The sequence below is a fragment of the Zingiber officinale genome, chromosome 9A (genome assembly GCF_018446385.1).
Source record: "Zingiber officinale cultivar Zhangliang chromosome 9A, Zo_v1.1, whole genome shotgun sequence".
NCBI classification, from domain to species: Eukaryota; Viridiplantae; Streptophyta; class Magnoliopsida; order Zingiberales; family Zingiberaceae; genus Zingiber; species Zingiber officinale.
Window position 1 is genome coordinate 40,529,791 of NC_056002.1, and position 17,800 is coordinate 40,547,590.

A 17,800-nucleotide genomic window follows, 5' to 3' on the forward strand; every position below is an offset into this window, starting at 1 on the left:
AAAAAATTTCAAATTTTTCTTTGCACGGATCCGTTGGCTAGGGGCTTTCGGGGTTTCCGCGACGCGAAAAAGCGGTTTTCGCGGCCCGAAAAACCCAACACTTAGGGCTCGCATGATAGCTTATGTGGACCTTCCACCTCTATGGCTATATAAGGCTCTACAAAGGTAAGTGAAGGTATGATTTTTCTCTCACACACAAAGAATAATCTTCTCCATCTTCTTCTTTGAGCTCCTATGTTCTCTTGTGTGCATACACAAGCCTTCCCTCTTAGCTCGTGCTGACTTGATGTTCAGAGGAGTCACACTGGTAATGCCAACCCTCGACTGAAGTGCTTCGACTCATAGAATACAGACAACAAGCACACCAAAGAACTTAACTCAACCACAATCCCAGAGGAAGAAGAGGAATCCGAGCCAGGAAGGACACCATCACAACTTATTATAAACTTATTTTTCTATGTGATGTTATAATTGAGCCTCGTGTCATGCAACATATTGGTCCAATTTTTGAAAATCTCCAATTAGATAAACTAACTCAATCTCAAGATAGATCTTATTAGTTTTTTTTTTCTATTGAACCAATGGTCCTATCTAATTTTAATATTTATGATTTTAACTTTGTCCTTCTAGATCATTTATCTTATTCAACACATCTATCTTTCCCGCTTCATTGATTAAGTGGGACTCTCAAGGAATAAATTATGGCTTCTTGTCCGTTGTTTCTCAATGAAGTTTATCTTACATTTTGATATTCGCTTAGCATTCCTTTGCTAAAGACATTACATTAGTTGTCACTAACTATTCTTTGATCATGAGTGGGCATAAAAACATCCTCTCATGGCGCTGCAATAGTTGAGACATAGGATATTACTACATGAGATCTTAGAATTGAAATTCAGCGCATCCAAGTATGATTTCACTGGAGACGAGCAAATCACCTTTGCCACATGAATGAGCATAAAAACATATGCAATGCCAATTTATAATCTCATCTGTAATTTATTTCTACAAAGATTATCTACTGGGCATTTGATTTTCTAGTTAAATCATGTCAAATAGTTTAACTTTGGCTAATTTTGTTTGAATCCACCACTTAAAAACATACACAATCCTAAAAGGCCAAAAATAAAAAAGACGTCACTAATGTTTTTTCCCCAAAAGTTTAAACTCAAGTTGATAAAAATATTATATATATAACACTTTTATATCAAACCAAAATTTTGAAAATTACTCCAACTAAATCAAAATCATTTCAAAATAATAAAAAATATTCTATTTGTGCAACAATGTAGTAATATTATAATAATTATTTAATAATTGCTATAATAATTTAAAACATTTTTGCTTTTGTATCTATTTTGATTAAATCTAAATAATTTTAATCACTCTATATTTATTTATTTTTTTACTAAATTAAACTGCTTTATTTTAACACATTGTAACATATATTTAATAGTTGCTATAACAATCAATTACAAATATAATAGGACGTTATTTTTTTTTAAAAAAAAATACCCTTTGATAATTCTAATAATTGAATTATCCTTTCGAGTTTTGCCCCATTATTTATGTCTCCATTGAGCTTCTTTTCCGCCATGCTCATGTGCTGATGTGCTTGTGGCAACTTCATTTATCAAGACTAAATAAAAACAAATATTCAACTATAAATCAATATTTTCTAAATAACTCGAAGTGGATAGCCAAACTAAAAAATTCTGATTTAGTTGGACTGCATATCAAAGAAATTTCGAAACAGTTCTTTTAAAAAAAAAAATGGTTTGGATCCATTTAACGAAGCCAACAATACCAAAATTGAATTGATTGCAGCATATTTGTAGATATTAACTAACAGAAACAAGAACCCTAGGCAAACAAAAACAATTTCCATGAAGAAAGCATAATCTTAATGTTAATTACATTTCCGAGATACTATAAAACAAACACTAAAATCAACCAATGATCCGCTAATCCTGTGTTATACAAACGAAACTTTACAATGCACACTAATTGATCTATGTCGCGACAATCACTCATGCAGATCACTCCATTATAAGAGCAAAAGGGTGTTTTAAAAAATAAACCCTTAATCAAATCAAGACAATATGGAAAACATATGCTACAAATAAAAACAGAAGAAACACTTGCAGGCAACAGGGAGAGGAGCAAGCCTTTAAAGAAGCATCAGCCCTCATTTCTGAATGCTGATGTTAATATACAACTGATGATGTGCGCTCTCAATTGTTCAACTCGAGTACCTTCGATATCTAAATTCCGCAAAAAAAAAAAAAACATAAGGAACTGTATGAAAGTATGGATATTCTAACTCTGACATGAAATGTAACCACTACCAACATGTAATATTCTAACACGATACAAACATATTTACTTAGTCCATACATGCTACAGTCGATCTGTTGTCACCGGAATTGTAAAACTAAGTACACGACCGCTGCCAGAATAAGACTTGAATTACCACTAAATGCATCATTACAGTGTTGCTTGTGTTCTATTATTGGTTGGAACCTGATTATGATAAAAAGGATTTCAAGATGAAGAAATATAGAGCTGAAAAATGTCTGATGATCTATAACTTTTAATTAGCTACTACCTTTTGGCATTGTGGATTCATCAAGATGCCAATCAAGTAATGATCTTGTCGCAAACGACTCATTGCCAGGGGAAGAGTTTTTCTAGCAACGAAGAGCAAAGGGAGATAACGAGTGAATGGCCATTAATTGTGATTCCGTGTCATAAGAACTGGACTGGACTAATCAGTTCAACTAGTAGATCAGAAATCAATGATTGATGTGGAAAATAACCAAATTTATTAACGACAGATAAAACCAGTCAGACCAACAACCAGTGATAACTAGGAGACGAGAATCAAGTTAATAACAATTTACAACTGCATATGGAAAATCAAAATAGTATGTTAAAAAAATAACTTATAAATAGCATAATAAAATTTAAAATAGAACATCATATTCATGTTTTGGGAAGAAGAAAAATTCTCAAAATTAACACTATCACTATATCTAAACAAGAAATCTGAAAAAAAAAAAATCAACACACCAAGTCTCATTTTAATTAATTGGTCTTGCTTATCTAAATGTCAATGTATAAAGCGCAGTATGCACGAAGCTCCTACTAATAAAGGTTCCCGGGGAAGGGTTGGACCATATTAGGTCTATTATACGCAACCACCACAATAAATTTAACTTTCTGCAATGCACAATTATTTTATCCGCTGCAGGCATCGCATGTTGCACAACTCCAAGTTGGTAAAAGTCATAACACAAATGCCTCTGCTCCTTTCGCCTCGAAGAACCCTATGAAGACTCGAAATCAAAAGGAAGGAAGGGGGGGAGGGGGGCACGCATTTATTTGTAAAAAATATAATAGTATCTGCAACGTAATTTATTAGACGTGCTGTAAATAATATTTTTAACAGTATGTTATAACTGTGCGTTGTTGATGACGCGCCGCGAAAAGTTAAATTTGTTGTAATGAACCTTACCCTACATTGCGAGTAACTATTTCCGCGACTTGAACCTGTGACCTCAAGGATATATGGCAGCAACTTTACCATTGCGCCAAGACTCTCCTTCATCTAACTACCAATGTTTATCTATAAGTATTACAATCCTTTAGATTATACATGAACATGGAGAGTTAGATAATGACTACACTTCAATGGGAAGATGTACGATGAGAAAGTCTTCCAACTTTAGATATACTTAGAGATGGGGAGGGATGGGGAGGGATGGGGAGGGAGAGAGAAGAGGGAGATACACCTTGAACTAGGTTAAACTTAAAACTAGTGATGGAAAGGGAGAGAAGACAAAGGCTAGGAGAGGAGAGGAGGAGAGCTGGGAATAATGTTGTAGTTGTAGTTTTTTGAATTTGAAATGGCAACTGGTAAGTTAGAGATCATATATATCAAATAGAACCAGGTTGAATTGATTAGACAGAACAAATCAAGGATTAGTATGATTACTGGTTTGAGATATGTAATAGAAAATAAAATACGAAAGGATCAATTTCATTAATGGAGGTCAACAAATCTACTTACATACTTTTAGCATCACGACTCCGTGTGCAATAAAGTAATTTATCAGTTCTTATTGTCGGTTTCTCTAACCAGAAACGTCAGTATAGCATTTACAACCGCCTTACTGTGGTAGTACATGATTGGTTAAGTTTATCACTTGATAGTTCACAAGATTTTAAAATCACTTCACAATGACACTGGAACAGAATGCTAAGATATGTGCCAGATGATACAAAGGATAATAAAATAAAATATTTAGAGAAATCAATTAGGTACAGCTTCAAAAGAAGTTAAAATGATTTTAAGGAAAGATTAAGATGGCATGAAAACACTCATAGATCTACAATGCGACAAATTGAATCAATTGACTTGAAGATAAAAAGGAATTAGCTAGGAGACTTAAATGTTATGATATTAGTGATATATCACCACCGAATTCAATCAAGTGATCACCTTCATACAGTTGCCAACCCAAAAAATTCGGGATAACTTAGGATCATTTTTGCAAAACGATGATGAGTTGTCCGGAACCGAGAACTTTAAATATTTAGAATCATTTTTACAAAATGATGGAGGGATTGAGAAAGATGTCTTACGTAGAATATAAGCAGGATGGTTGAAATTGAGGAGAGCGTCGGGTGTTTTATGTGACCGTAAAGTACCTTTAAAAATTAAACGAAAGTTCTACAAAACCGTAGTTAGACTTGCTATGTTATATGAAGCTGAATGTTGGACTATAACTCAGCATATGAGCAGAAGATGAGAGTTGCAGAGATGAAGATGTTAAGGTGAATGTGTGGACATACGAGGATGGACAGAATACGAAATAAGAGCATTAGAGAAAAAGTCGGAGTTGCATCTATTGAGGAAAACTCCGAGAGACACATTTAAGATGGTACGAATATGTACTTAGACGCCCCATAAGAGCATCCACAATACATCTTTATTATAGCACCCACCACCTCATCAAAAAGTATGGGGTCGACTGCCACATACTCATTATAACAACATATCTCTTTTACCCATATTCCTTTTAACATTAACATTTATTATTTATGGGTCCTACAGCCCACTCAATCATCTTAAAATTATATCATATTAAATAAATATATTTTAAATATATAATAAAATATTTAAATTATTATTATTATTTTTAATAATAATCTTACTTTTTAAAAAATAATTTTACTATTTTTCAAAAATAATATTAATTTTTTTAATATATTTAATTTTTTTAATTATTAATTTTTTAATAATTAAAATTAAAAAAAAAGTTTTAAAAAAACATGTGGGGTGGGCCAGGCTGGCCCACCCCACATTGCTTGAACGTGTTCAAGTGAAGGGGTGTTATAACACCCCTTCACAATGGTGTTTAACACCAAGGGGTGTTATAACACCCCTATTAACCAATGCATTGTGGATGGCCTAAATGCTCCAATTAGGCGATATGAAACTATTGCAAACACACATATCAAACAAAAAAGAGGAAGACTAAAAAAGATTGGTTAGCAACAATAAAATAAGATAAAATTTATTTAAGTATAGATGATGATATAGTAGGAGATTGAGCTCAATGGCATAAAATGATCCATAGAGCCGACCCCACCTATTGGGATAAGGCTTGGTTATTGTTATTGTAAACATAATATTTAAAAGCGGTACCTTTATAATTAGAATTTAATTTGCACAAAAACAAGTGGTTCTTGAGACATCTATTCAAAGGCTTCCTTGCATATTGGAGCATACCCAACTTAACAAGAAAAATTAGATAGACCATTGGTAATCCCTTTATAATTAGAATTTAATTTGCACAGCAACAAGTGGTTCTTGAGACATCTATTCAAAGGCTTCCTTGCATATTGGAGCATACCCAACTTAACGGGAAAAATTAGATAGACCATTGGTAATCCCCTCTACATATGACCATATTCATCAATGTTAAATTACAAGTAGTTCCTAGTATTATAAGTATCTAACACTGATTCAAAGATATTATGGAATCTCCACTTGTTATAGATATAGACCACTTCAAGTCTTTGCCAGTACTGATCATTATATATGATAAAAGATGTACATTTTTATTAGATTACTACTTGTCTCTAACAAAGTGAAAATCTCTCTCCGATGAAGTGATATCTCTCACACACTTATATTATCATCATCATGATTATCAAGCTATGTTTGTCCCAACTATTTAAAGAATTGAATATATGAATTTATCATCTAGTGAGCTCTATGCAAACTCGGTTAAAATGCTATATTGCATTTCCAATGCTGAAAAACAATGAATATTATCATTATCTGTGCCATTTTCCTAGTGTGATAGTAGATGATCCCCATTAAATTACTACTTATCAGCCAAAAAGTGTCCCTGCTAAAAAAGTATGATAATCTTTGTTATATACCCTATCTAAAAAGATGAAGGAAGAAACTAAAGATAAAATAATAGCATTTAGCATTTATTTCACACTTAGCATATGCATTTTGGTTCTCAAGAAGATAACTCATGACTTGTCTATTACTATGAGAACCTATATACTCAAAGGATTAGTAGAAAATCTTACCATTTAGATTGAATTTGTAGCTGAACAAGCTATACATGATTTCTTCTATTGATTCCAATGCTCCTTAGTTCCTGTAGATCACGAGCTATCTCTTGAATAAATTGAACACCATGTTCTCCAGCTTTAAGTGAATTGATAGCATGTTCTAGGAAATTGCGATCAACTTCAAGTGCTTCCAACCTCCGACTTAGACTTGACACTTCATTCTCAAAAGAGGCTAGTTCATGGAAATCACCTGCCTTTAATAAGTGTTGCTTGTCAATGTCAGATCTGTCACTATTATTCTGTTCCACAGGATGTAAACGTCTTCTAGATACCTTCTCTTCCAACACAAAGTTTTCAATATTTCCCAAAGGACCATCTTTTAGATCATCAATGGAATATTGACCGTATGTGCCAACACCACTTTCTGACATTGCATTCCTTTCAAAATACTCTTCACCATCAACATTCACAGATGTTTTACCAGAAACTTCATTTGGATCATCAATATTGCTATTCAGATTAAAATCAGAAACATCATCATAGATGCCATTATTAGAAAAAAGATACAATTTTTTCTCTAACTTCTTCAAACAATTTGATATATATGTTGCCTCTTCCTCAAAAAAAGATAAGTGGTCTTTATAATTTCCTAATTCAGTAAATCTTGATATTTTAGCTTCCCCAGTTTTGTCACAAAATGCAATCTCCTTATCAAGGAAATTACCACAAAATTCAAGTGTTTTATCAGCAGAAATTTCGTCAGCATAGTGTTTCCTGCAGCTTTCCACCTCATATTGCAAATCTTTTATTTCTTTCTCTCTTTGAGCAAGTAACTCATTACATTTCTGGAGTGCTGCAAGGTCATACTCAGCTTGCTCTTCCATCATTCTTTGGTACTGCACAGCCTCCATTTGCATAGAAGCCTTCTCTTCTTGCAACCTAGTCATCATGGCCATGACTTGATTTGCAGCAATTGCTGAAGCATTTCTTTCTTCTTCTAATTCCTTGAAGAGAAGGCTTATTGACTTCCTGTCCAATTCAATCTGTCTCTTCAGCCTCTCAACAGCACCTTCCCCTTCCACTTCACTTACAATGCTACCTTCTAGTGATTCTAATCCTGATCCATTCCTCTCAAGAGAGAGTGTCTTAGTAATGTTCTGCAGTACTGATTCATCACCTTGTGTAAATGATCTGGGACTAGGAGTCATTTCATTCCATGGAGACTCAATCCCCTGTGCTGCAGATATTTGAGAAATCAGAAGTTTGAGGTCTTCCTGCACTCTTGAAGAATCCTTTCCCATAATTACTTCAGTAAATCTGGGAGACGATAAACTTCTCTTTGTTGCCAGCTTGTAAGCATCATTCAGATCCATACTAGTATTCATAGATTGACCAAATTCAGTAATCAAATCCTCTTGAACTTTAAATGAATCCTTCCTCATCATCACTTCAGTAAATTGAGGAGATGGCATGCTTCCATCAGTATCAATAGCAAGCTTATAAGCATCATTCAGATCCATATGAGGACTCATAGATTGATCAGAACCATTAATTAGATCTTCCTGAATTTTAGAAGGCAAGCATCCACTAGTACCAAGAGCATGCTTATTAGCATTATTCAGATCCATATGCTTATTCATAGATTCACCAGAGTCACCTATCAAATCTTCCTCAATTATAGATGAATCCTTATTCATAATTACTTGAGAAGATACAGAAGATGAAGATTTTCCTGTAATATCAACAGTATGCTCATGGGTACCATTCAAGTCGATAATAGTGCTCATAGATTGACCATGCTCATTTGTATCATTACTTATCTTCAAATTGATGTGAGTTGCACAGGTATCTTTCTTATCATCAAGGAAGCTGATGCAGGAAGCATCAAGTAACTCAATATCTATTTGAACAAAGCAACAACAAAATAAGAGTTAACAACCAAAAGTCACAAAAGTAATATAACATATATGAGCATGGTAACTTACTTTTCATACCTGAGTTTTCTACTTGGCCATCTCGAGAATCATGTGACACAAATTCATATTGTACGGGGATTGATTTGACTTCAACTTTGCTTGAATTAGTGTCAATCAAACAATGCTCAGCAGCATTAGAAGATGAAGATGGAACGTTATAAAACTCAGCTACATTTATTTGCTTTTCAGGAAATGATGCACAAGGTTCATTAGGAAGTGGTGCAAAGTGAATCAACTTTTCAAGGACATCATCTTCTGAAATATTAACCGCTGGGTGAATAACCTTTTCTTGGCTTATGTCTTCCAAGACACCAGCTGAACTGTTTTTGGTAATATTGGCATTATCGAAAGCTACGATATCAGACACCAAATCATCCTGAGTATTGTCATCTCCAAATGCCAAAGAATTTCCTTCATCAAGTGTGACTGGAGCCTCAGAATCAGAGTCAGAGGAAATTTTAACTTCACTGTAACCAACATGAGAGAAGCGATCAACTCCTTGATTTTTCACATGAAAATTTGTTGGAGAAACCAAAAGTTTCTCCTTTCCTTTTCTTTGCCCACCTTCAACTTTAACAAAATCTTTCCTAGTTGATGACAATGAAGGAATGTCAACATCAGGCACATGCGCTTGAACAGGTTTATCTTCTTCCATGCCAATGGCGTGTAGTTTGTGACCCCTCTTGAGATACGGAATGTTTGCCAACTCATCCCCATGAAACACAATGAAGTTGTCGTCCTCAGCATCCTCATCATGGTCATGAGAATGCCCTTTGTGCCTACCAATAAATTGTCTATTGGTCTCAGGGGTAGATTTCCTCTCAGTAGAAGCCGAAAGGAGACAGCTCTTGCACATGTCAGCAAGATTCCCATGAACACTACAGAAAGATAATGGTGATATCTCTATTCTGTGGTCTTTGCAAATTAAATCAAGATAGAAGCCTGGTTTCTCATTTCCAAAAATGTGATCCAGTCTTGAACAGAATAGACAAGGTGTTTGTAACATGCAAAGACGAGAGAATTTTGTCACTAGGTAGGATAGCAAGGCATCAATAAACAATAGAAACATCAAAATCCATTCGAGCACAGCCGAAGATAGAGCATTAGAGAATCCTCGGATACTACTGACAGGAGCCTTTGAAGCCATCTTTACCAGTCTAACATCAATTTATCAGAGCATCTATACAGATGGAGCGCTAGAACAGCATGCAGACTATATGAATAGAAATGGCAGTTGGTATTCAACAATATCCACACTGAAAACAATAACATGGAGACATCAGTTTTCATTTTGTCAAGTAAATCCTCAGCATTGAACATTTTTCCTAAAAATTTTCACAAAAATTGGACAATACGAGCAGTTAATCAACTGCAGGAAAACAATCACCTAATTATTTAGTATTCATACGAAAGGAAACTACAACTACATGAAGTAAGTATGATCTGAACAAAAGCATAACCTTTTCCTCAAGATGAAAAAGAATATTCAATTTGCTTATTTCTACATAAGATCGAAAAAAAATACAAAGACAGATCTCAATCATCCAAACAAAAACATTCAAGTACAAGTCCAATCGGAGCGAGAAGAACTGAACGAGAAGACAAAGTCTGAAACCACGGGGAATTGATAACACACCACGAAGTCAGATCATGAAAAAAGGAGATCCAGGGAGCAGGGAGGAAAATAAAAAAGCCCTTTTTTTTCTGGAATTCTTCCCAACCGATGGGAAGCAGAACAAGAGGCTAAGAAAGCAACTGGGTTTAATAGAGCAAGAGAAAGACAAAAGCAAACGTAAACTGGCTGCTGTGAGGCTTTCACCACCCACCACACTCCTGCCCTCCATTATTGGCACTTTTCTAAGGAGATGACAACAAAGGCGGCTGGAATCGGCAGAAAACGACGTGGAAGGAACCGAAAGGCGATAAGGGAAAACCACACCCAGCACGATTTCCACATCACTGATCGAGACAAAAGCGAAGCAAGATGACAACTTTGAGTTCTTCTCACCTCTTCTCCGTGGGATCGGAGGAGGAACGCGAAAGGAACAGAGAGACGGCGGCAAATAAGAAGAGTAAACGGAATGGAAATAAGGCAAAAAAAAACACAGGAAAAAATAATTAAAACAAAACAACCACGAATTGCCCACGACGGCCCCACCGTTTGTTATACTAGTTGGATTTCTTAGGTTAGGGTGAATCGTTGGGCTGCAAGTCCAGAAGTTGATTTTAATTTTCTACGGGGGCCGGTGGGTGGTCGGTGGTGGAGTGTGGGGGAGAGATTGGCTTATTAATGCTGACGTGAAAAAAGTAATTAACTGCACAATTATTTTTAAAAAATATTCAAAAGGATTTATTTATTTTCATTAATGCAAAAATACTTCCTATCTAATTAAAGTTAGATGGACGCCCATTTAATTTGAACGGTCGGAAATTTCTTGTTTTTGATTCAAAAATTTGAGTTTCAGTACATGGTTTAAGTTTTGAATCAGGTTTAAGTACTTAAGATTTTAACTTTAAACCATAGCCGACCCATAAATTCAAAAGGGTGTCATTTTTATTTTTTTCACAAAGATCATAGGCCGACAATTCTCCCTTCTACTTCAACTCTCATAACTACTTTTGTTTCCCTCTCCAAATACCAAAAATAAATTTAAAGATATGTGATATGGTGTTAAATAGAAGGTGAAATCAATGTAATATTATATGGTTTCCTATTCATCGTCCTAAAGTTCTCTCATTTAATGTTTAGAGTTTTTTCAACATTTAGAATTTACTCCGTTACACATTGTTGCTTGCTACAAGATCATAGCAAATGCTTCTAACTTTGTAGCAAGAAGGAACTTTCCTTGATGCTACCATTGAATCTGCTAAGATCTTGTAGTAAGCAGGAAAGGTTATACAATATTTCAACAGTCTAGATTCTTTAGCTATGAATACATTAGCTGTTACAAAGGTAGAAGCTAGTAGCTATCTTCTATACTAGCTTCTACACACTGTATCATAAAGGAAATGAATTGTATTTGAATACCTTGGTAATTGATATAAGTTTAATTCACTTGATTGTATCCAATGGTGTTTTCTTAACTTCAACATTGTGAATAAGAAATATAGTATTTGTCTTGTAGGTCTAAATGACTTCAAGTGATTCTGAGACTTTGAGTGGTGGAAATGAAAAATATAGAGGTGAAATCTTATATTCTTATGGACATACAGAAAATAACAGTTCAAGAACTTTATAAAATCTGTGAAACCTAGTGAGCAACAGGTCTAGATCTATTTGCATAGTCCTGACATCCAATTACATATAAGAGGACTTCAAAATATATTTCATAACTGGGACGTTGAAGCTAGGTGTTTCATGTTTCAAAATATAAAGTTGAGTTTCATAAGAAAAGATATTTCTGTGGAGATGTAGTTCCTATGCATATATATACTACCTTAAGTCAACTATATCTGCAACATTTTAAAAATGGAGAATGTTTAAAGAAGGATCTTAAAAATTTGCTTCAGAAAATTAAAAGGGAAAGAAGTTCCAAATGCTGACATTTTGTATTGTCACTTGTTCATATTGCATTTTTTTTATTTGTGCCTGTTTTTCCACTACTAGCAGTAGATATGCTACCTATACTATCACTAATACATTATATAAATGATTTTGATAATATAAATAGTATAATTAGTGTGAGACTATATATGAATACATGACCCCTCAAAACGAAAATATTGGAGTCAGTCTATCATTTTGAGACAAACCAGAGGGCTTGGAGGGCACACAAAAGCTTACCTTTATACAAATCTTGGTTGTAAGTTGATATAAATTAATAAGTTCGAGCATTACCATTATTGTTTGTTTGATTTAAATTCCTTAATCAAGTATTTTTGCGATATATGTTTGGATGTACGAGCATGTCCCAATTATAAAACTAATTAATCCAATTGTCCTTCTATGAATTGTCCGTTAGAAATGGTTTATCTGACATGTGACATTAATAAAGAAGATGATAGAGGCCCTTCCATAAAAAAATAATGATTAAGTCTATCATAATCAAAATTTCAATTTGTATCTATTGGTCTCCTACCATATGTCCCAACTAATGAAAAACCTACAAGAGGAGTTGTAGAAGCAGTCCCATGCTCAGACTGTAAAAATAAAAAATAAAATGATTGAGGATAAAAATGCATATATAGAGTCCCTCTAGAAGCATAAGCCTAAAGTGGTTGATTTATTAGAAAGCACCAACACTTCTAATGAGAAGCTCATTAATGAGAAGGATAACAAAATAAAGGAGCTTCTTGATCTTTTGGAGAGGATTGTCAAGAATAATGAGCCAATCATTGTTGAGAAGGACATGATAAGCGCTCAAAATGACAAATTAATAGTTGAGTTGCAAGGCCTTATGAAGTACAGTGTCATAGAAGAAAAAATAGCAGCCCCCAACCAGGACAAAGGTAAAGAGCCCCTAGAGGCTACAACTAATCCTAAGCCACCGAAAACTATACATACAAGGATTAAAAGGTGGGCCACAAAGAAAACTAGGCTACCTTTGGATGTGAAGGCAAGGGGAGAACCATCATCACCCATTTGGTTCAAAGGTTTACCCAAAGGAAGAAGGGTTGGTGCTAGACTAATACAAGTTTCTAGTGTTAGTGGGGTTGGAACTGAAGCTGGAACTGGAACTGTTAATGAGAAAAAAAAGGAGAGGAAATTGCAGAGACAACAGAATAAAAAAATACCCTCTTCCCAAGCTACTCACACTACTTCTTTAACAACATCAAATCTTATAGCTATGAAAGACCAAATCTTGAAGGTAAGAATGATTGTAGGTTGTAGTTAACTCCAATATTTTTAAGAGTTTAATAACATGTTTGCTTGTTTATTTCAACAAACAAGTTCAAATTTTAAGAAGAGTAAAGATGCTTTTGTAGCAGATATATTATTGAAGCTTAGTATATTAAAGTGAGTTTAGGAATGTACCAGTAGTGATACATATGTATATTAAAAGACAGGTTAATATCATTTGTATAGAGGGACAAAATAAGACATATAACATTATATTTAAATGAATTTCTGTATTTAAAATCAAAGGCATGGAGTTTTCATATTTAAATTAAAATAAATTATTAGTTCCCTTTAAGAATTTTTTTTAGTAGTTATGCTATATATATATATATATATATATATATATATATATATATATATATAGACATAGTATTACAAATAGAATTTTTATAGCCGCTACAACTATAGTAGTTATTTAAATCTTCTATTTTCAAGGCCATCATTTGACCAGTTAACTTTTTTGTAGGCCCACACTATTGCCCATATGGTCCGACTCATCAAAAGCTTTAAGAATAGACTCATTTTTAACAATATTTGACTGGAAGTACTACACTCATGGAGAAAGCAAATGATTGATAATAATTCATCATTATAGAATGCAAGTAAAAAACTATAAAAATAGTTTGTTTAGTGATATGAGCCTACAAATATATGGGTGTCGTTAAGTAATAAAAGATTATCGATCCCACTAGAATTTTTGTTATAAGCACTAGCGATTACTCATGGTGAATTAGCTAAACAATCGTGAATTGAGAGTCAAGAACTAAGAGAAAAGAAGTAGATTGAGAAAGAGAGAGAAAGAAGAAAGAGTGTCGAGCAACTTGGCTTGGGAATGTTCTAGGGGTTCAATTTCATTGTGATGTTAATCAATGTATCATGAATCACCTATCACCTATCCTCTATCCCTACACATTTGTAGGAAGTTAGATTCATTACCGACTCTTCCCTGCGGAGGTCAACCAGGAATGCTATCTTAATCCTATTATAAGAAAAAGATATCTCTATTGGTATGAGGCATTTTGGGTAGAGTCTAAGAGCAAACCTATGAGGGCTTAGGCTCAAAGTAGGTACTATCATGCCATTGTGGAGATATCTGAATTCTTTTGGTCCAAACAATTGGTATTAGAGTAAGGTCGTTCTTCACCGGACTAACCATCAGAACAAGCAAGAACTAAAGTCATCATCCAAGATCGAATCATGTGAGTGAAACCTTGAACAAAGTATAGGAGGCTCTAAGCAGGTTAGTGACTTGATGTTTGAGGGGAGACCCTTGTTGGGATGTATACTATAAGCCTAGCTGTATAAACATCTATTTTTTGAGATATTTTGAAATGAGAATCACTTTGGTCAAATATCTGCATTTTATATATGTCGATGTAGTTGTCCATTTAATTTATATTGTAGATAACATGATGTGTGGTGCCACATAGAAGATCATGTTATCAATTCCTTGTAAATTATAAATAGTAGCTCACAACCTAGATTGATAGGGGCAAACCATTGGAACGGTTGTAGTGTAATTTGGTATTAGTTTGTCTTGACTATATGATTATACTAGTGCACTATGTGTGTATTGAGCAGAACCATTTGAGGTTGTTCAATTTATACTGACTATATAAAAGAACAGAACCTCTATTATTATGGATGTGCGTACTCTTAATCCCGATATAATAACAAACACATATACTTAGTATTTATTTTCTTTAACTTATCAATGGGTGAGATTTATTTGTTAAATCAATAGGCCCGATAAGTTGGGAGATAGTACCATTTATATGGTGTGTTGTTGATTATAAAGGGAAACTGTGCCCTATTTATTTAGGTTGATGATGTCCCCTTGAAGAGCTCATAAGGATTATCATGTAAATCCTGCAGGCGGACTTAGTCCAATATGATAATAAAGTTGAGCGGCACTACTCTTGGAGTCAGATGTTAATTAAATGAGTTGTCAGTAACTTATTTAATTAACGGACATACGATATCTTAAACACAGGGAGATTAACACACTCATGATAAGTAGGAGCCCATATTGTAATATGGGATTGGTGCGGTAGTTCAATAATGACCCTTTAGTGGTATGAGTTATTATTGATGAACTTGAGTTGAGTGTTCGGGTTGAACACAGGAAGCTCAAGTCCATCAGGAGGCCAAAACCAATTCCTCCTCTTGGTCCCTGTTGTAGCCTCTATAAAGCCTCACATTCACCCATTTTGATTTTGCTTCCAACCCAAGAAAGGAGCCGGCCACATCCTTGCTTGGTGCCCAAGCAAGGGGCCGACCAAGCCTTGCTTGGTGCCCAAGCAAGGGGTCGACCACAATAAAAGAAAAAAAAAGAAAAAGAAAAAAAGGGGAGTTATAAAAAAAGGGAGATTTTTTCTCAACGGATTTCTAAAAAAATTTGTTAATCTTTTTCCTTTTTTATCTGGCGCCAAGGGTTATAAAAGGAGAGGAGGTTGTGCCACAAAAACATAAGTGATAAGTTTTATTTTTCTACACAACTCAACAACCCTCTCTTTTTCTCTAGAGTCGGCGCCCCACATCCCTTCTTTCTCCTTTTCTTTCCTCTAGGGTCGACACCCGACATCCCTTTCTTCCCTCTAGGGCCGGCACTCCATCTCCCCTTGGTGGTCGGGGCTTGGAGGAGAAGAAAAAGAAGAGAAGAAGCACCTAGGTGGCCGGCGGTTTGGAGGAAAAGAAGAAGAAGGAGGCGCCCCTTTTTGCTTTGCATTCTTTGGTGGTAGGCGGCTTGGAAAGGAAGAAGAGGTTTGGGTGTTTTATCTTGGTAGATCGTCACCCACACGACACCCAAGAAGAGGAGAGGAATACGACAGAAGATCAAGAGGTCTTTAACTACGAAGAAAGGTACAACTAGTTCTTTAATTCCGCTGCGTATTTAGTTTTTTTTTCTTCGTATCGATTTTGGATATTGATTTGAATACCAACACAAGACGCCAGCGATCTTGTACTTCGATCAAGGTGTGCTTTGATCATTCAAGAACTTGATTGATTAAACACATGTCTAATCGAACGTGCGGGTTGCTAGGAATAGTTCTGTACTTGTACAATTTTTGTATGGGAAATTTAAATAGAATGAAATTCCTAGCACCAACAATTGGTATCAGAGCAGGTTTTCTGTCTTTGAGTGTTTGGTTTTCGGTTAAATTATGCACTATTCATATACAATTTAGGCAGGATAATAGTAGGATATGCAAAATAAATTAACTCTGTGATTGCAGGCATCCTAGTTCCAACTATTATGGCATATTGTGTTTGTATGTGATTTGAACCCTCGGGCATGTCAAGGGTATTTTGTGTGTGCATGATTGTAATTATTAAATACAGCCGGAGTTGTATTAGTTTATTTTACATTTTGTTCGATCTAGATTACATGTACATTCCTTCGTGAATATAGGATCGATAAATGTAATTTTTTTATTTCTTATTGTTGCGGCTTGCTATGCGTGGTGCTACCTTGAGGACCATAGGTGTGGCGAAAAAGGAAGTAAGATAGATGCGACGACATAAACCCTAGGGTCAGCGGCTAGGTTTTCTCCTCCTCACCTGGCTAAGGTTGGCGGCGGCTAGGGTTGGTGGCATACGGGGGGCAGCGATGGATGAGACCATAATAGTTGGAAATTTATTTTCATATTTATTGCCTTTATATACTGTGTTTGTGTGCATGTGTGATGTGTGTGCATGTTAAAATTCCTCGATTTTAAATAACTAAGTGGGAGAGGAATTATTTAAATAAATTTCATGGTCTCCATTACTAGTTTGTAAGTGATGCATACAAACTTGCGTGTTGGCTTTAAGTGCCTTCCTCCATATCGGATGAGTTTGTTTGCAGATTACTAGATCAAACCTCCTCTATAGATGATTATAGGAAATTATTTAGATTTATGTGATCTTCTCCATCTGAAGGGGCACAATTCTAATTAATGGACTAAGTATCAAGTAATGATATACACTTATGCGCATTTAATAGTATCCTCCCCATCGGAGTCATTGCTATTATTTGTGTGACCGAAGACAAACCAACTATTAATTTTATTTGTCATAAAGTTAGGTTGACAAGATAATAAAATTAATGGGTAAAACCTCCTCTTACAAATGTTTTAATTAGTATACGTCCACACTATCGTGGCATACGAAATTCACAGTATTTTGAGGTGTTGGTGAATTTAAATTATATTGTTCGAGAAATCAATATTATTTTAAATTATAAAGTTTTGACCAAATATTTTATTTTGTGATTCTCAGTATTTCAAAATGGCTTTCAATTCTCTTGTTGTTATTTTAAAAGAAAACAAACTTACTGGTCCAAATTATATTGATTGGAAATGAAACTTGGATATTTTCTTAATTGCTGAAGAATACAAGTTCG

General features: G+C 34.7%; 1 protein-coding gene across 7 annotated transcripts; it reads right to left on the reverse strand.

Moving 5' to 3' along the window:
- Positions 1 to 1,864: 1,864 nt before the first annotated feature.
- On the reverse strand, positions 1,865 to 10,647 carry LOC122018650 (myosin-binding protein 1-like). Of its 7 annotated transcripts, XR_006121849.1 has the most exons (6): positions 10,213 to 10,390; positions 8,586 to 9,832; positions 6,616 to 8,500; positions 2,609 to 2,690; positions 2,398 to 2,523; positions 1,865 to 2,264 (listed from the first exon to the last, which is right to left on the reverse strand). XR_006121849.1 is itself a non-coding variant. In XM_042576032.1 (4 exons), exons 2-3 carry the CDS (start codon positions 9,721 to 9,723, stop codon positions 6,645 to 6,647), a joined length of 2,994 nt encoding a protein of 997 aa, XP_042431966.1. In that variant the 5' UTR covers positions 9,724 to 9,832; positions 10,585 to 10,647; the 3' UTR covers positions 1,865 to 2,264; positions 6,616 to 6,644. The 7 variants fall into 7 exon arrangements, 5 of the variants coding, with proteins under 5 accessions (XP_042431966.1, XP_042431965.1, XP_042431963.1 ...); XR_006121850.1 differs by lacking the exon at positions 2,398 to 2,523; XM_042576032.1 differs by lacking the exons at positions 2,398 to 2,523; positions 2,609 to 2,690; positions 10,213 to 10,390 and adding an exon at positions 10,585 to 10,647.
- Positions 10,648 to 17,800: the final 7,153 nt, after the last annotated feature.